The sequence below is a fragment of the Centroberyx gerrardi genome, chromosome 1, assembly GCF_048128805.1.
Source record: "Centroberyx gerrardi isolate f3 chromosome 1, fCenGer3.hap1.cur.20231027, whole genome shotgun sequence".
Lineage (NCBI taxonomy): Eukaryota > Metazoa > Chordata > Actinopteri > Beryciformes > Berycidae > Centroberyx > Centroberyx gerrardi.
In genome coordinates this window covers 560,498-580,362 of record NC_135997.1, presented here as the reverse complement: position 1 = coordinate 580,362, position 19,865 = coordinate 560,498, and the positions used below count along the sequence as shown (strand labels likewise).

The following is a 19,865-nucleotide window of genomic DNA, read 5'->3' as shown; positions in this document are numbered from 1 at the left end:
CTCCACTGACACCAGACTGATGAAATTCTTTTAGGGTTAGCAGCTCTTCAAGGCAGCGAGACCCACCACGTCTGTTCAGTGGTAGGGAGATGAGAGCATAAGGAGCAGAGCAGAGCAGAGCGGGGGGCAGGGGGGCGTCACAGGGACATGAGAGGAGGCGGCTGCGGTCGGTATCTGGTCGGTGATTTCAGCCGACAGAAAACACACTTGGTCAGCAGCTCTGAAGTCTCCAGCCTGGACACAGAGAACGGCTTTCCACACTCTTCACACTGAAACCAGACACAGGTTTTAGTTTCTAGCTGTACTGTAGTCAGTTAGCTACGGAGCCCCTGAAGTGACATGGTGCGTTTGTTTTTTATGCGCTTCTGGTGCAGATGAGAATTTCTGGTGTGACCCGCCCAAGCATGTGCATATGTGGGAATCTTATCCAGAATGGCAGCGGAGGAAGATTTGTTCGCCTTCTTCGGAACACTGCAATTTCAAGATTCAAGATTCAAGATTCAATACTTTATTGCCATACAACCTTATTTGTAAGGAATTTGTCTCAGTGTGCTCATAACAGAACATTAACAACTGGGACCACAAGCATAATATAACATACAAACATGACAAAAGCACATAAGGCACATGATAAAATACATGACAAAAACCCCACCCCGCCTCATAATTAGAAAGGTGCATACATCCATAGATGTAAGACTTAAAGCATGAAAAGCACAAGAGTTGTGTCCAAGTGGCAGATGACCTTAGAGGTATAATAAAGATCTGGGGTAAAGTGACCAGTGCATTAAAAAGACTATTTCCTCACTGCATTGTCAACTGATATGAGATGCTGCTGTGAGCTTGGGGAGCCATTCCACGGAAGCGTAATGCATTCACTTGAGAAAAAAAAATTTGCCCTGTTTTTCTGAATTAACGAGATAATTATCTCAGAATTCTGAGAAAAGTTTTCATGGAAAAAAAAAAAGTCTGTTCTGTTTTTCTGAATGAACAAGATAATTATCTTGTTCATTCAGAAAAACAGCATTTAAAAAAAAAAAAAAAATTCTGCTGTTTTTCTGAGATTATCTCGTTAATTCAGAAAAACAGAGCATTTAAAAAAAATTAAAAAAAAATCTGCTTTGTTTTTCTGAGATAATTATCTCGTTAATTCAGAAAAACGGCAAATTTTTTTTTCTCAAGTGAATGCATTACGCTTCCGTAGGTCCTACAGTAAGTGCTGTTGAGGAAGCGGAGGATTCCCTCTTGAACTAACCTATCTTCTTACCCTTCTTTAAATAAAAAAACAAAACAAAACATTTCAACAAATGCTACTTATTCCTATTAAAAGGCTTAGCTGATGAAGACTGTGATGCACAATTGAAAAAAAAAAAAAATGGAATTTGAAAACATGACTACCAACTGATGTATTATCATCCCTAAAGTTTAAACACTGAAATAGCAGAGAAATAAGGGACCTGACATGCACAAATAAAACCACTGGCCTATTGCAAAACAACCAGAAATGATTTCTCTTGTGCACCAGATAGTTTCTCGTATGCACCAGAAACACATAAAAAAAAAAAAAAAAAGCAGCATGTCACTCCAGGGGCTCCGTAGTTAGCTGATGCTCTAATTCAGGCAGTGATCTGATGGTGAATAAAACCATGACCTCCAGTAGGTCAGTAGATCAGTTAAATACTATTAACTCTGATGTGTACTGTGACTTGATGTCATAAAGATTCACATCAGCTTTAAAAGGAGGGTAAAGTCAGTTAAGGTGAGTTTACTCTCCACTACATCACTCTATCTCGTGCTACAGACAGAGCAACAGTAGAATAAACTTTCCCAGATCACCAACACAAGCAACCAACAGTAAAGAGGTCAAGGGTCAGATTCACCATCAGTACCCAATGATATAAACACATGATGCACAAATAACTGATTATGTAAGCAGGATCATAAATGACAAACCAGACAAAGCATAAAGAGATTTTCAGCGATATGAAGGAATTTCACACTCCGACCATGACGATGTGAATTCCCGTTCCGTGACTCCTCCTCTTCTCGATCACCTCAGGGGTTTCCTCCAAGTTCTCTATGTTCCATAACCTGAGAGTGCCATCCTGCAGAGAGAGAACTTCACTCTCTTCATCATCCTCATCATCATCATCATCATCATCATCACCAACAATGTGACCAGTTTCATCCATCATGTGAGTAGTGAATGTAGGCTTATGGCTCACTGTGCTGAATAGCGTCCTTTTCCTGGATCATAACTTGTGAAACTTAATGGCAGCTCAGCATGTTGTTACTGTGTTGTGTTTCTGCAGGTGGGGATACTGGGACACTGGAAATTATGCTTGTAACCACTGGACAACATTCCCAGAGGTGGGAGTCGGGTTGGGATGTTGGGAATCATATTTGTAACTAGGGTTCGACTGAAACTGATATTTTTTGGGCTGAAGCTGCCAACAGCTGATATTTTCCACCAATACTCAGTATCTTATCTAAGTTTGACAATTTTTATGCCAGAAAAATAAAAAAAAATGGCTTAAAAAGTATTCAGTGTTTCCTCCTGAACTTAACCATGTCAGGATGGAAAAGTCTCTTTAACAGCACTTAGACCATCATGGGACACTAAACCTCTATTACTGCTACTTCTTATAATAATAATGACAGTAATAAAACATTAATGCATACTGGTATGGAATCCCAGTGTAGTATTCATCAATCATAAATATGTAATCAAAGTGCATCATATCCATCTGATCAGAGCTGGACACTGGCTCACTGGGAATCGTGTGTGTAACTTCTCTAACACTCCCAGTGCTGGGAGTCTGGGCAGAGTGGACTGGTACCTTGGAGGCGGAGGCCACCCACTTCTTGTCAGCGCTGATTGACACGTCTGTCACCCAATCACTGTGGCCCTATGACAAAGTCAGAGAAGCAGAATATGAGCCGAGCATCCAAAATCATAAACAGATTATATGATGGCTCTCATTCCAAAATAACCCTACATATATCCATTTTGAGAAAAAATTGCTTCTTGAAATTTGTCTCTCAGCAGATCAAAATTATAGATCCATAAATCCATCCTAAAAAACTTTGTGTCTCTCTCCTGCTCCTGTGGTGGAGAAATTGGTCTCTCTCCTCTTCTACGATGGATTTCTCCCTGTATGATTGTTGAACGTCTCTTGGTGCAAAATGGCGGCTCTAGAAAGAAGCCCTCGCTCTTTGATTCTGAGGGACTGACACCAAAACCTGACGTTTACCGCTGATGTTTTACATCCTGAAACATTTTCAGCAAAATAGACCAAACTACTAAATGGACACAGAAACGCAAAGTACATCACCAATAGCTGATTTTAAAGTGTTCTAGGCTGGATTTTCCTTTAACTAGAGGAGAAAGAAACATGACATTTTGGCCTTCATAGGACGAAATGTCATGTTTTTAGTATTTACTATTTTAGTATTTAGCATATAAAATCAGCTTCAGCGAATGTCCCGATGAAGGCCAAAATGTAATGTTTCTTTCGTCTCTAGTTAAAATAAATATTTCTTTTAACAGAGAGAGTGCAGCGCCCATCCATTTCGCAAATTTTACTTTCATGTCAGCGATCATTTTGAAAGAATGATGTTTTATGGATTTTTCATGGAGTTTTAAATGAATAGCTCGTTTTGGATCCAAGCTCCTCCTACGATGAGTTCAGCACACAGCATGAGGTCAGACAGAGCAGAGGGGCCCAGCAGGCCGTGGTGAGTCACCTTCAGGATGAGAGTATGGCACAGGGTGGACATGTCCCAGACTGCAACAGTCCTGTCATAGGAGCTGGACACCAGGAGATTTGCTGAGGAAACATAACAGGATGCATTTCATCAGATGAACAACATGAAGGAGTGCAGGAAAGTCTAAATTCGCTGAATCTGAATCTTTCAGGTGGAGAAAGTGTGAAGTGTGTCAACACAGGCAGCAAACACCACCCATCCACCCATGGTGGCAATCCAAGATAATAAAAATCAAAAATCTAAGTGATATTCATAGTAATACAATCAAGTCTACTCACAAAAATGTCTGCTGCAGTTCATTTTTGGTAGATTTTTTTTGGGATGTGGGCGTTCCATTGAGTTAAACACGTTGCAACGAAATATAATCCCGATGTTCCACTTATTCCGATGCGACGTGAACGCAGCATGAAGCTCCTCAGCACCGTGAGAGTGAACAGGTTTAGTCTGGGAACTGAACCCTCGACCCCGGCAGTGCCGGTGCCTTGCTCTTGGGTCTCACCGTCAGCAGAGAAGCTGCAGGAGCTGACACTTCCGTCGTGTCCTGTCCGGAGCGACGCCCCGCCGCGGGACCAGAACGCCCCCGTCTGCAGATCCCAAAGCTGCAGGGTTTTATCCCATGATGCCGTGGACAGGAAGTGGCCATTGTTGGTGAAGCAGCAGTTGGAGACGACGTTGCTATGGTTACTGAGAGTAAGACAGGAAAACAGCAACATAGAAAGACAGAGAAGAAGAAATTATCAATAATATTTATGTAGTATTTATTTAACTACACCTAGAGAGGCGGGGCTAAGCATCAACCCAAGGAGTAAAAGAAAACCACAAATAAAAAACAGTTGAAATTCCCAGCAAACACAATGAAAGCAACATAAGAAATCTAAAATCAAGGCAAGAAACATAAAAGTAAAGTAAGTAAAGTAGGTCAAAAACAATGATAAAACATCATTACACAAGTATATAAAAGGTGATTTTAAAGATGATACAGATTTAGCAGCCTGATCCAAAGTCTAGAAGCCTTGATGGAAAAGAACCAATCACCTGTTGTTGGAACTTTGGAACAGCCAATAGGAAGCTGGTTCTGGCTCACATGGGGTTGAAAGGTTAGTGATATAGGTTAGTACCAGACCCATCCCTGCCTTCATTTAACTTCACTTGTATTTGTATTGTTTATTCCAAATTGCCATCCATTTCATTCAGTCTGTAAAGGTTGTTTTCATTTAGTCAAGCATCCAACTCATTACTGTCCTTTAAAGAGTGCTACAATTTGTTTTAAGGTGGTAATCCTACAGATCCTCGTTTTTATTTAGTCTCCATCTTTGTCCCTCAGCCTCACTGTGGTGTTTCTGCTCTGCTCTTCCCACAGATCACCTGTCAATCAAACAGTGTGGGCAGAGCTTGGATTTGCTGTTGATGCAGTTTGAGTTTCTCTTTTCTCTGTCTGTTCATCCATGGTGGCTATCACTGCTCATGCTAACTACCCAGTTCTTCTTCTTCTTCTGTTTATTCCAAACAAACTGGAAACATAAAACGCATCACTTCCTGTGCGGCAGAGGATTTTTCCCAGGAAAGAGCAACCAGACACCGGCTGTTTAGAACAGACAGAGGAGAAGCTTTATGAACTGGATATAGGTTGAGTTGCTGTTGTGTTAGAGCAGTCAGATAGAGAGGAACAGAACTGACATTTATTTATATAATACTTGGATTATTACTTAAATGTTATGCTGTCAATCAATTATCCTGTGCAGGTGATGCTGTTTGGTGCGGATCAGTCTGTGATCTTCTGTCCGTTCCTCACCTGTTGATGGACACGGTAGTTTTTTGGGCCACCAGGTCCCACAGTTTGATGGTCCTGTCTGCAGACACTGTGGCTATACGCTGGCTCTGGGGGTCAAACCTGCACCGCGTGACGGTGGACCGGTGAAGATCTGGGATAGAAAACAAACCCACCTTAAAGACAGTAATAATAATAATACTGTACACAGACATAAGGCAGCAAGACTGAACATGATTTTCACAGACTTTTCCAGGATTTTTGTCAAATTCCCAAACTTTTCAAGACCTGGAAATGATCTAAACCATTTGAAATACTCTTAAATAAAATTGAATATTTAGTTAAAGGTCCCATATTTTAATCTTCTTTAGCAATTTCACATAGATATGGTCTTTATAAAACATTTTTGAGGTGTATAGCTAAAATAAAGCAGCTAAATCCAGCTTGTGCAGTGTGGGGCGGAGCTGCTGGTTTACCGGAGACGTGGTGGAGCGTCTGGCCGCTGGCTGCGTCGCTGACGTACACGCCGCTCTGCAGATCTGCTGCACAAACTACCAGCCGCCCGTCACACGACACGCTGCAGGAGGTCAGCAGGCCGGCCAGGCTGGACGTCCACTGCACACACACACACACACACACACATATAAGCTACACACACACATAGAAACACTTACAAACACTACACAGCTGAAAAGGAGTTATGTCTGCTTGGTGGCAGGTGAGGATGAGAGGAGGAGAGGAGAGGAGGAGGAGAGGAGTTACCAGGGTCTGTCCTGTCTCCAGGTCCCACGCAATCATCTTCTTATCCCAAGAGACTGTAACCATCCTGAGGGAGAGAGAGAGAGAATCTATTCAACACTGACTCCTATTCTACTCACTTGTTCTGTCAAGCAAATTTTAAGTGAACTTTTGAAATGTCACAAAAATAAAAAAGTGAATTAGTTGTGTTTCCATCAGCTGGGTGGAAGAGAAGAAATCGGCTTCCTGGTCATCAGAAAACATCTTTCAGAATCAGAGCATGATAATCAGCACTAGTATGTGCAAAGAAATTAGGGGGTTGCAACTATATAGTAAATGATATGATGTTAAATTGAACGTAATTTTCTGATGTTTGTCTGACGACTATATTGTAAGAAAGTTTATCTCTGCTTCTAATGGATTTATAATCTGCTTGTAATGCATCTACGCACTTCATGTAGAGTGTTAGCAAGTTCTGTGATACTGACATTTTATCAAAACTTGCAATTCCCATCTTTAAATTCATTAAGGATGCTGAAACCTTCAGTGATGAAGGAGAGGAGACACAGAGACACGGACAGAAGAAGGGGAGGTAACTCAGTATGTGGGCTGTGATCCTGATGTCTAGACCCACTGTATCTGTATCTGTAAGAAGTCAGTGTTTCAGGGATGAGGAAGAGGAGGAATGTCTCCTTGCTGCCCAGGCATTTTGGAAATCCAACAATTGAGGTTTTAACAGGTTTCTGTTAAAACTGAATCAAACTGGAAGAAACGCTCAACTACAAGAGGCATTCACTTGAGTATAGAAACAGGCCCAATTAATAGTGATTTTATAAAAAAATAAATAAGAGTGAGCCACCCACAGCCACACATACAGTACATACAGTATTACTAATGAAGCTCTTAGTGCAAGAAGTTCAGGCAGGAAGACAATCCCTTTCACTTTCTCGCTCTCTCTTCGCACACCGGGTCTCTGGCTCACAGTTACTGTCATCCAGTGAACACCTGTGGTTATCTCTCAGGCTTTCTGTCAGCCAATGATCTTGCTTGGCGGGTGATACCTTGCCTACCTGTTACGTCTCCTTGCTGTCATTTCAGTGTTTGTTTCCCATCCATGGCTCCCCAGGGGGAATCTTCGGAATAGCATTTATTTACAGGGTTTTATCTCCTATAAATTATTTCCTGCGGCGCGGTCAACACCAAAGCTCTTGTCTTATATATTATAAACATCTGTCTTTTGTGCATCACCTTTTGTGTCTTCCTTGATTGAAATACTATTAATAGTTGTATTTTTCTTCGAGCAGCTCTATCCCGTTTCTTTAGTTGGTTTGACATCTCCTTAATAAACCTCCACTCAGTCATTTTCCTCCTTAGTAAACTGTGGCTGGGCTGGTGGGAGGGTGGTGACGGCATGTCTGGCTGTGAAACAGTGAAAGTGGCTGGTGACTTTTGGAAGCCGCTCTGGGTGATTTTTCTAAACTCACCTGTTCCTGTCTGGGATCACAGCACATTCACTGATGGCAGCTCCATGACCTCCATCAAACACCCTCAGCGGGACGCAGCGCTCGGCGTCCTGGAGAGGTCAAAGGTCAACATGACGTACTTCAGCTCCTTGTCAGCATCGCAGCTATTAACAACATTACCATGGGTGTGTTCGTGAAAGCTGAGTTCAGAGCAGTGATGTGCTGGAAAGTTAAAGTGGTTAAACTATGACCGCCAGTCAATGGTTATTATAAGTCAAACAACCACCAATCTGAACATAAAACAGTCAGTAAAACATCAATTTATGCTTTTTTACCCTTTACCCTCAGCTTGATACCTCTTAATATGATTTACACCATGAATTTACATCATAAAGATTCATGTCAGGCTAAAATGGAGGGGAAACTGTAAAGTTTGACAAAAAAAAGTCTGACCAGTAAACACTTCGATGACCAAATGCATTTAAAAAAAACATTCAAAGTGCATGTACATTTCCTTTTCTCTTGATGTTTTTCTCCCAAGACCTATAATAAAGCCATGTAGATATATTTGTGATGTAAGTTACGTGTGAATTCTTAGAACAGAGAAGTAGGCTGTGTCACTCGTCATGTGACTGGGAGGATACCAGGCGCCCTTAGACGAATGCACCCACAATGGCGACATCCCCTACCCACCCACCCACCACACTACACCCCCGCCTCCCAACCGCAGCACCTGCAGTACAACCTCCAATAAAAAGCCTCCTCACTGCTCCATGGGCCAATCAGAGGGGTTGATCAATAGGGAAGCGATGGCATGCTTATCTCACGATACGATGTAATAAATAAAGGTTCAGTGACAACAAAGTCTGACTGTGCAGAATTCTGTTTATTTCTGAGCCACAATTTTTCCTAGCGATGGCATTGGCTGCTAGAATGTAAACAACAATTTAAAAATGTCACACAAAAATGTCAAAGCACAAATAATATAATTTGGATGGAGAGCTTGTGAAATTGTGATGGTCAAGCGTCTCATTTGTGATTACTACAGCAGAATAAAATTTAGATAATATCGTGATTCATTTGTAGCGATACCAGGGAGACATTTGCAGAAAGCCCACAACCTTTCTGTTGCTTTCTTGAATCAACACCAAATGGCCTATCACAACAAGTGGCCATAAGGTGTCGAATGGACACAGTCCATGGCTCAAGGAGTTGAGTCTATGCCAGCCAGAGATGTCTCCACAGGACAGCTCAGGAAATTAACGACAGGATACCAACCCGGCGAAGAGGTTTGAAACGCCATCACACATTCCACAATTAACGACCTTTATCTTTCAGCCATCAGGAGGAGAAGGACTCAAGAACTCAGGAATACTAGTGAACTATACAATCACACATCCATACTTAGGCCCATATATATGTTGAAGATGTTCAATAGCTAAAGTTACATGCATAGACCATGATGTGTTAAATGATTGAAGTGTATCAGATATTCGTCCAGAGACACTCTCCTATTTTCATGGTCCTACACTGCCACCTTGTGGTCATTTATAGCAACGACATGTCAGTATAAAATGTCAGTGCGTCCAAATGTCTTAAATGATTAAATTATTTTTCTCATATTGATCACGCAGTTAGAGACACAAGTCACATATATGAGTTAACTTGATGGAGACTTTATAGCCACAGATTGTACCAGGAAGGTTTATTTGATGTCCTTATATTGATGTGCTAGCTATATAAGTTTGAATGTAAGTTAACAGGTTTTTATTATTTCGATCAATTGACAACAGTAATTGGTGGAGATGTAAAATACCGACATATTATTTTAAAAGGAATCTTTATTAAGATCACTTAGTAATAGATAACAAAATAAAATAGACTAGAGGAATGATTCCTCTTGCATTCCTTTCCCCCCTCCCTTGAAATCTTCTCAAACAAAGAAATTAATTAGTAAACAGAAAAAGAGCGCGAAGCGTGATTTGCATGGCAAACCACGCCTGAGAATTCAAAGAGCTATAAAATGTTCTTATCTGGGTTTTCAGAGAGTTCAACATTCCGCCCTCGCCAAGAAACCTGCTGAAGCCAAGATCAACAATTTAGCTACAATTCGACTTTAGCTGAAACTTAGAGTTTGAACCTGGAGTTAGAGACGTCTTCTCCAGATGAACTTAAGAATCGTGTACATGAAGTCTGAACCTCGCGTCTAATAGTTAAGAAGTTATCAACGCTCGGCCAAGCGAAGATCATTTTCGAAGCTATTTAGGAACGAGATCATTTAGTTTTATAACAGTTAGCAGAGCTAGAAACGTCAACTCTTCCAAGACCAGCAGTCAAACACTGGTTCAACATCGCCGCAGTGTTCCACATCCAGAGAGGCCTGTTGTCTACAGCTGTGAAAAGCCAGTAGCGCTGCTTGCCTCGACGTGACGATAACACATCAGAGACCAGCTGTTCCACCAGTGTCTGCCGTTGCCAGGTAACTGGCCACGCCGAGTCCGTCTCTCCGAGCTCAGCGGGACCAGACAACCCGACCGGCAGGACTTCTCAACTGAACAAAGTGATGATTATCCACGTCTTTACTGCTGAGAGTTGATGCAAAAGTTTAGATTCAAATTACTTAAATAGATCAAGAAAAGTTAGGCTTTTATAGTCTAGTTGCCCCGTAGCTTTCCGCCTCGTTTCTCTGGTTGATTGATCCATACATACCTCCATTTACTGCTGCCAATTCTTATTCCCATATTTCATTATCATTTCCCTTTCATTCTTAATTTGTTTCATTGCATTTCATGTCTATTTTTAGTCTATAGTTTCCGTGCTTCATTCTGGTGATCAATATACGTACCTTATATTGCTTATCTCATTGAATTTGTTATGCTTGTATAGTTAAATAAATATTCCCATTTATTACAGAGAAGTTGTTATGTGTTTCCTTACTTGCAGAGTAAAGTAATCCCTGTATTGAAAAGATTTCACAATCTTTAGACTGATGACTGATTAGTATAAGTAAAGGTCCTTCATCTACGAAGGTGGTGCCCCTTACGAGTGTAAATTGATATCTTTATCAAAGTTTCATATTTTCATACCTTTACTAAATTCTAGATTTGATAATTTCGACTCTACACGCTACACATTTTTCTGCCCCACGATACGTATTGTCACATTTTTCGTCCCATTCCTATTGATCAATGAACATGAGGATCAGAGATAGGCCAGATAGACTGGGAGGAGGTGGGAGGATGAAATGGGAGGAGACGCGAGGAGATAGGAGGAGGTGGGAGAAGGTCAGAGGAGCCGGGGTGACTGAGGAGAGGAAGGAGTGGAAGAGGTGAGAGGAGACTGGGAAGATGGAGGGATAGAGGAGGTGGGAGGAGGTTGGAGGAAGTGAGAGGAGCCTGGGGGACTGGGAGGAGGCCAGGATGGAGGAGACAGGAGGAGGTGGGAGGAGGAATGAAGAGGAGGGAGGAGAAGGGAGGAGGAGATAGTAGATGGTGGGAGGAGGAGAGAGGAGGTTGGAGGAGCCTGGGAGAAAGGAAAAGAGACAGAAGGAGGTGGGAGGAGGCAGGGATGGAGGAGACAAGAGGAGGTGGGAGGAGGAACGAGGAGCAGGGAGGAGGCGAGGATGGAGGAGACAGGAAGAGGTAGGAGGAGGAATGAGGACGAGGGAGGAGGCATGGATGGAGGAGAAAGAGGAGGTGGGAGGAGGAATGAGGAGGAGGGAGGAGGCGAGGGTGGAGGAGACAGGAGATGGTGGGAGGAGGAGAGAAGAGGTTGGAGGAGACTGGGAGGAGACTGGGAGGAGGTGGGAGGAGCAGCAGGGTGTGTAAATTATAAATCACAGCAAACCCCTCTCCTCTCACATCCAATCAGGTTTCAGCCTAGACTCGCGGCCTAGTTTATAACAGCAGCAGGGGAAGTGACATCACTTGTGGAGGAGGAGTTTACCCAGAGGACGGCGGTGGAGTCGGAGGAGCTGCTGAGGATGCGGCTGTCGTGGAAGCAGAGGTGTGCGGCGGTGAGGCCGGCGCTGTGAGCTCTCAGCACCTTCACTGGGACCTGCAGAGGCAAAACAGGCACAAACAAACACAGAGGATCCGTATCTGTGACCCGCCGTGTGAAACAACGTCAACTTAACATAACTGCTGACAGGAGCGATGCTTTTACTTCACTTTTCTTGTTGTGGCACTTTCAGTTTTCATGGCACCCTGTTCATGCTTGAGGAATGTTCTTATTTTACTGTTGCAAGTCACTCTGGAAAGGAGAGTCTGCTAAATGCCTGAAGTGTAAACTGATTTGCAAATATGTAAAAACATTTGTGAACAAAAGCTTTTCAATTTTCATTTGTACATAAACAATAAAATTTCTAAAAATACAGTATGTTTCAATATTTTCACACAAACATGTCCATCTGCATAGCTTAATTGTATTCACAGCCTATTTGTGTGGATTATTTTGAGATTGTTCTAGCCTGTAATCACCAAGGAATCCACAAATGCTAGATGCAATAAGCTTATGTATTAATGAAAAGTGAAAAGCATTTATCGACAAATAAATATTACAAACCAGTTTACACTGCTTCAAATGGTGGGTTACAGACACAAATCACTCTGCATTTATATGTGTGTGTGTGTTGTCTGATAGATATTTCTTCATCATGTGACATTTGTTTTTGCCTCCTTATGATGTTTGATATTGTGCAGCTTCTCCATAAGCACTGCATCAGAAACTGTCCGGTTGTAATGTTTAATTAATTGTGTTGATTCATACTTTAGCTACTTTGTTAATTAATTTTGTTGTTGTTGTTGTTGTTGTTTCAATTAACAGAACCTGGTTTGGGAAAGGTCATACTAGTACGTTTTAAATGAGCTAAGCTACCTTTTGCTTTTTATTTTTACTCCAGTACTAAAGTGAAATGTCAGCAAAGTAACAGCACTTCTGTTTGAATGTTTTGTAGTCTTTTCTCCCCTGCTTGCCAATGTAACTAACATGTTTAGAATGGGCGCCACAGACAGACATTTAGCGGTGTTTAACTACCTGGTTCTGCTGGTTATTTCCACGTTTGAATCTTTCTGCCAGACAGAGTTGGAGGAGTTCCGTTTCTCCGCTAGCTAACTGCTAATGTTACTTTTACCTGAGACTCACGCTCCCATACTCCTTCCTCCTCCTTTTGGTCCTGCTCCTCCTCTTTCTTCTCCTCCTCCTCTTCCTCCTCCTCTCCTCCCTCTGTGGGATCATCCAGTGATAAAGGGTCGATGTTTTTTAAAGCCATTTTTCCAGACTTGTAGAAAGTTCGTGTTGAAGAAGCTAGCTTAGCTTAGCTTAGCTCTCTGCTGTTAGCAGCCGATGCTGACAGTTACCATAGCAACAGTCTGAAAGGTGTGTGATGCTGCGTTCAGGTGCTGTGGGAAATAACCAAAAATATAACATAACATAACACATGATAACTCCAATTATTTTCGACATTGACCATTTAAATTCTAGTTTACATGCACATGATTTTATGTATCCTTTATTTAAGCAGAGTACCGGTAGTCACGTTGAGATTTGCATCTCTTTTTCAAGTGGGCCCTGGTCAAGAAAAGTTGCATGTTTTCCAAATTCAGTTCTTATATTTGGAACATGATATGAAATATAGTTTTGTGATCTCAGATTGTAATGTCCTCCTCTTCCTTGCTTAGCTGCCTCAGAATGACTTTGTCCAGAAACAGATACCAGAGTAATTGTCTTCTAATACGAAGGCAAAGTTTCAGATCCTCTCTCTCTCTCTCTCTCTCTCTCTCTCTCTCTCTCTCTCTCTCTCTCTCTCTCTCTCTCTCTCTCTCTCTCTCTCTCTCTCTCGTTGAAGCTGTTACTTTCACTTTCACTTTTCGGACGCAGATTATTTGACGACAAAAGGTATTGTAAGCAACATTTTATGTGACAGTTTACACTGTATTATATTTTAAAGACTCAGCATATCTTTTATCATACTATTACCGCATGCGATTATCTTATTTAGCCTGTAAAAAGAGGAAAGTGCGTCTGTCTGAAATGCAGCAGTTTAGGTTCAAAACACAACTCAGCACTTCCAACGGTTTTCCAACATATTAGTGTTTGAGTGTTAATGAAGTCATCTAATAAGAGCAGAAGTAGTAGCAGTAATTTGACGTGTTGCTTTCTGAACGTGTTTAATCAGGACACAGCCTGCAGGTTTGAGGTTTGTACACTCAGTGTATATGTGACATGTTACTGACAGAGTGATCACAGCACTTTAAGTAATATATCCTGTAAAGGAAACTTTATTCTAATGAATCAGTCCATCTAACAGCATGTTGGGTGTGTTTGTGTAAAGGTGTTCGCTCCACTATGAGTCTGTCTGAGGAGCGAGAGGAGGGGCTCCCTCCCTGTAAAACCACTCTGTCTGGGGAACATGACAGCCAGACCAAAGCTAAGAGGTAAGATGAGGATCTCTAACTGTCCATGACTGTTCTCCATCTCAGAGCCTAGCAGTGAAATCATTAACCCATCATTATTCAGAGTAAAAGCTCTTTTTTCTGTTGTGTTGAAGCCCAGTCCAGCAGGAGAGACCAGACTCCCCTGTACCCAGCTGTGTGTCCATGAAGAGTGACGAGTCCAAGGATTTATTTTTTGATTTTAAAGAACAGCATTCATCAGACAAAAAGTAAGTTGTTATTAGCATTAAAACATGTAACATTGTATTCTTATTTTTACCATTACTGTATTTATCCAGGAAGTGTTTTTCTTTGCATACATGCTCTTTTGCAGCATTGCTCTGCTTCACATGCATACAGTTACAGATATTCATACCAGAGCTGCTCAGTACAACCACAGTCTTCTTCTGTTGGTCACTGAGCAGCTCTACCAGAACAATCTGGGGGTTGAGTTCATTGCTCAAGGTCTAATTGGCGGTAGTTGCACAGGGTGGAGAAAGAGTTACATATTCACTGTGATTTTCAAAGTTGGTACTGGGAATCAAACTGGCAACCTGCTGGTCAAAACTCTGCTTCTCTAACATTTTTACTGCCACCACCCTGTTTTATCAAACCTGAGCAGGATCCAGCAGGAGAGAGCAGACTCCCCTGTTCCCAGCTGTGTGTCCATGAAGAGTGACCGGTCTATGGATCTTCCTCTTCTGTTCAAAGATGGACAGCACTCTACTGAGCAAAGGTAAGAATTGAAAACATATGAGTTATTATTCGATTCTACTGAACAGAGGAAATAAGTCATGATACTCTGTTGATTTAGTTTCTTCTCCCAAAATATCACATCCAATAATCAGAGCTGCGTTTACAGTAGAGTTCACATTGTGTTTCTACTACGATCCATCATGACAGAACACCTTTAACCACGTGTGTGTGTGTGTGTGTGTGTGTGTGTGTGTGTGTGTGTGTGTGTGTGTGTGTGTGTGTGTGTGACATTATATGCCCTAATACATCATGTTTTCTCTAGAGTCCACCAGGAGAGGTCAGAGGTTCCCAGTGGTCAGTCTGTCCAGGAGCTTCAAACAGACCTGAACTCCATATTTATGGTGTGTAAATGTACAACAACACATTTTATCTCAGCTACAAATGAAATGCAAAACAACCACTCTGGTCATAATAGTCTTCATGCTTTCAGTGTATGCCAGATAGATCTGATGTTTAATTCAAATATTATTCTGTTCCAGCTGCTTGAGGAGAACATTGTCACTTTTGTGAAGAACGAGCTGAAAAGGTTCCAGAGGGTCCTGAGTCCAGATTACCCAGAATGCTTAGAGAGACAGAGGGAGGATGCGGAGGATGTGGACAGTGAGGAGGAAGAGCAGAGGAGGAGCAGCAGAGAGGCTTTTCTGCAGATCACACTGCACTGCCTGAGGAGAATGAAGCAGGAGGAGCTGGCTGACTCTCTGCAGAGCAGTAAGAGGCTTTTAACAGGTTTAACATGATGGAGAGGGGAAATGGTGGGAAAATGGGAGATGTTTACATTCACTATTCTGCTGTAAATATAGACATTTCTCAAAAAAGATCTATTCCATTCCAGATTGGAAGGTAAATGAGCACAATCCACATGAATCATCTGCTAAAACTGTTGATTTGTTCATGTGGCTTAAAATGCTGAACACAGTATTGTTCATTAAAAAAAACACCACCACAGTTGCCTTTCACATTCAGCTGCACACACAGTCAGGACCTGTTTGTCCACCAGTGATGAGCAGAATAGATGCCATGGGGTTGGGAAAAGTATGTATTCACTGAGAAATGTTTACACTCATATTTACCACAACATCAACTCATTGACGTTATTTGTTCATTCAGGAACTCCTGCTGCAGTGTGCCAACGTGAACTCAAATCTAATCTGAAGGAGAAGTTTCAGTGTTTGTTTGAGGGGATTGCTAAAGCAGGAAACCCAACACTTCTGAATCAGATCTACACAGAGCTCTACATCACAGAGGGAGGGAGTGGAGAGGTCAATGATGAACATGAGGTCAGACAGATTGAAACAGCATCCAGGAAACCAGAAACACCAATCAAATGTGAAGACATCTTTAAACCCTTACCTGGAAGAGATAAACCAACCAGAACATTGATGACAAAGGGAGTGGCTGGCATTGGGAAAACAGTCTTAACACAGAAGTTCACTCTGGACTGGGCTGAAGACAAAGCCAACCAGGATATACAGTTCACATTTCCATTCACTTTCCGAGAGCTGAATCTGCTGAAAGGGAAAAAGTACAGCTTGGTGGAACTTCTTCATCACTTCTTTATTGAGACCAAAGAAGCAGGAATCTGCAGGTTTGACAAGTTCCAGGTTGTGTTCATCTTTGACGGTCTGGATGAGTGTCGACTTCCTCTAGACTTCCAGAACAACAAGATCCTGACTGATGTTACAGAGTCAACCTCAGTGGACGTGCTGCTGACAAACCTCATCAAGGGGAAACTGCTTCCCTCTGCTCGCCTCTGGATAACCACACGACCTGCAGCAGCCAATCAGATCCCTCCTGAGTGCGTTGACATGGTGACAGAGGTGAGAGGCTTCACTGACCCACAGAAGGAGGAGTACTTCAGGAAGAGATTCAGAGATGAGGAGCAGGCCAGAAGAATCATCTCCCACATCAAGACTTCACAAAGCCTCCACATCATGTGCCACATCCCAGTCTTCTGCTGGATCACTGCTACAGTTCTGGACCATGTGTTGAGAATAAATAAGAGAGGAGAGATGCCCAAGACCCTGACTGAGGTGTACATCCACTTCCTGGTGGTTCAGTCCATACAGAGGAACGTCAAGTATCATGGGAGAGCTGAGACAGATTCACTCTGGAATACAGAGAGCAGGAAGATGATTCTCTCTCTGGGAAAACTGGCTTTTGAGCAGCTGGAGAAAGGCAACCTGATCTTCTATGAAGCTGACCTGACAGAGTGTGGCATTGATATCAGAGCAGCCTCAGTGTACTCAGGAGTGTTCACACAGATCTTTAAAGAGGAGCGTGGGCTGAACCAGGACAAGGTGTTCTGCTTTGTCCATCTGAGCATTCAGGAGTTTCTGGCTGCTGTTTATGTCTTTCTGTCATTCATCAACACTGGTGTCAATAAACTGTCAGAAACTCAATCAACATCCTGGCGGTCTACACTATTCAGAGACAAATCTAACATCAAACACCTCCACCAGAGTGCTGTGGACAAGGCCTTACAGAGTCCAAATGGACTCCGCTTCCTCCTGGGCCTTTCACTGCAGACCAATCAGACTCTCCTACGAGACCTGCTGACACAGACAGGAAGTGGCTCACAGACCAATCAGGAAACAGTCCAGTACATCAAGCAGAAGATCAGGGAGAATCCCTCTCCAGAGAGAAGCATCAATCTGTTCCACTGTCTGAATGAGCTGAATGACCGTTCTCTAGTGGAGGAGATCCAACAACACCTGAGATCAGGAAGTCTCTCCACAGACAGACTCTCCCCTGCTCAGTGGTCGGCTCTGGTCTTCATCTTACTGTCATCAGAAGAAGAGCTGGACATGTTTGACCTGCTTCAGAGGAGGCTCTTCTGAGGCTGTTGCCAGTGGTCAAAGCCTCCAATATAGCTCTGTAGGTGCATACATAACTGGATATATTCAATATATTAAATGTAATATTTATACAGAAGAGAAAAAAATATATATTTTCAATCTTGTTGTATCTCTTTATCACTAAATGTTTCTTCAGGCTGAGTGTCTGTAAGCTGTCAGAGAGAAGCTGTGAAGCTCTGGCCTCAGTTCTCAGCTCCCAGTCCTCTAGTCTGAGAGAGCTGGACCTGAGTAACAACGACCTGCAGGATTCAGGAGTGAAGCTGCTCTCTGCTGGACTGGAGAGTCCACACTGTAGACTGGAAACTCTCAGGTAAGATCAGGTTATGATGCTTTTGTCTAACAATAGGTTGTAGCTATAATATTGCATGCTGTTTCTTGACATGTTCATAATTTTTCTGCATTTGTCAAACAAAATTGTTTAGTTCGGCATGAACTCTGTATGATAAAATGTATTGTGTTGTATTCCTCTTCTTTTCTACTCTGTTCCTTTAATTGTATTAAAGGGCTGGACAGGGTTAGAGCATCACACGTTTGATCTCTGAAACACCAAACGTTCTCTGTCCAAGTGTACTTGAGTAAGACACTGAACTCCTTCCTGCTCACTGACAGAGAGTCACTCTGGAAAGATAATTATCTAAAATATAAAGGAAAATGTTCTGTCTATTTTGTCAGGTTGAATCAAAACAAGCTCACAGAGAAATGCTGTAAGAAGTTGTCATCAGTTCTCAGCTCCCAGTCCTCTAGTCTGAGAGAGCTGGACCTGAGTAACAATGACCTTCAGGATTCAGGAGTGAAGCTGCTCTCTGCTGGACTGGAGAGTCCACACTGTAGACTGGAAACTCTCAGGTCAGTATTCCTGAACAGGGGTGGAACTTAGAGATTTTGGGTACTAGTGGGCTGAAATTTCTACAAGCCCGGAGAAATTATTTCTAGCCCAGTACAGATAATGTAATATTCAAGTTTATTGAGACAGATAATTTTCTAAAGTTACACACTTAACATCAAAATGACAAGTTTGTGTTCTTTTGTATATATCATATTTTATTAATGCTAGATCAGTATAAGTGATGTAATGTTCAAGTTAACAAGATAAACTACAAGGCACTCAGCAGAGTGCAAACATCCACCAATGCTGAACAATTCTCCAACTTGCGAAGTTGCAGCCATAACGGTTTATGTTTATTTATCATTTGTCTTCTGGGTTTGAGTGATCTTTGTATCTGACTCGGCTGAGATGAAAAATACTCACTGCTGGCGAGCGGGCGAGTGTTATTTCCAGCTCTGTTCCTGAACCTGTAAAGGTTGAGCCTGCAAGTTTAACATTGAGATTTAAGAGCCATTTTACTTAAGTAATGTTCAATTTAAGGAAAACTTATAAATATTCAAAGTCAGTGTTCTTCTCATCCAGCTTTTCATACACAGCCATAATAGCAGTGTCTAAAAAACACAGAAATCAATTATATTAAATAAAAGCGAGTAACATTTTCATATCTGTACATCTCCATTGAGGCTGAGCTACTGTCAGCTGTCAGAGAGAAGCTGTGAAGCTCTGGCCTCAGTTCTCAGCTCCCAGTCCTCTAGTCTGAGAGAGCTGGACCTGAGTAACAACGACCTGCAGGATTCAGGAGTGAAGCTGCTCTCTGCTGGACTGGAGAGTCCACACTGTAGACTGGAAACTCTCAGGTAAGATCAGGTTATGATGCTTTTGTCTAACAATATGTTGTAACTATAATATTGCATGCTGTTTCTTGACATGTTCATAATTTTTCTCCATTTGTCAAACAAAATTGTTTAGTTCGGCATGAACTCTGTATGATAAAATGTATTGTGTTGTATTCCTCTTCTTTTCTACTCTGTTCCTTTAATTGTATCAAAGGGCTGGACAGGGTTAGAGCATCATATGTTTGATCTCTGAAACACCAAATGTTCTCTGTCCAAGTGTACTTGAGTAAGACACTGAACCCCTTCCTGCTCACTGACAGTGACTCTGGAAAGCTAATTATCTAAAATATAAATGAAAAATATCTATCTATTTTGTCAGGTTGAATCAAAACAAGCTCACAGAGAAATGCTGTAAGAAGTTGTC

The 19,865-nt window shown here is 42.0% G+C and overlaps 2 protein-coding genes across 2 annotated transcripts; one reads left to right on the top strand and one right to left on the bottom strand.

Moving 5' to 3' along the window:
• Positions 1–137: 137 nt before the first annotated feature.
• On the bottom strand, positions 138–13,006 carry LOC144539364 (WD repeat-containing protein 88-like). The gene is made up of 11 exons (XM_078283813.1): positions 12,944–13,006; positions 11,683–11,793; positions 7,759–7,847; positions 6,299–6,362; positions 6,013–6,151; positions 5,561–5,690; positions 4,268–4,452; positions 3,748–3,830; positions 2,841–2,909; positions 2,007–2,105; positions 138–269 (listed from the first exon to the last, which is right to left on the bottom strand). Exons 1-11 carry the CDS (start codon positions 13,004–13,006, stop codon positions 138–140), a joined length of 1,164 nt encoding a protein of 387 aa, XP_078139939.1.
• Positions 13,007–13,615: 609 nt separating this feature from the next.
• Positions 13,616–17,761, top strand: LOC139911501 (protein NLRC3-like). Its single transcript, XM_078283809.1, has 7 exons — positions 13,616–13,632; positions 14,069–14,171; positions 14,285–14,398; positions 14,791–14,904; positions 15,187–15,265; positions 15,404–15,632; positions 16,032–17,761. Exons 2-7 carry the CDS (start codon positions 14,083–14,085, stop codon positions 17,759–17,761), a joined length of 2,355 nt encoding a protein of 784 aa, XP_078139935.1. The 5' UTR covers positions 13,616–13,632; positions 14,069–14,082.
• The last annotated feature ends 2,104 nt before the right edge of the window (positions 17,762–19,865 follow it).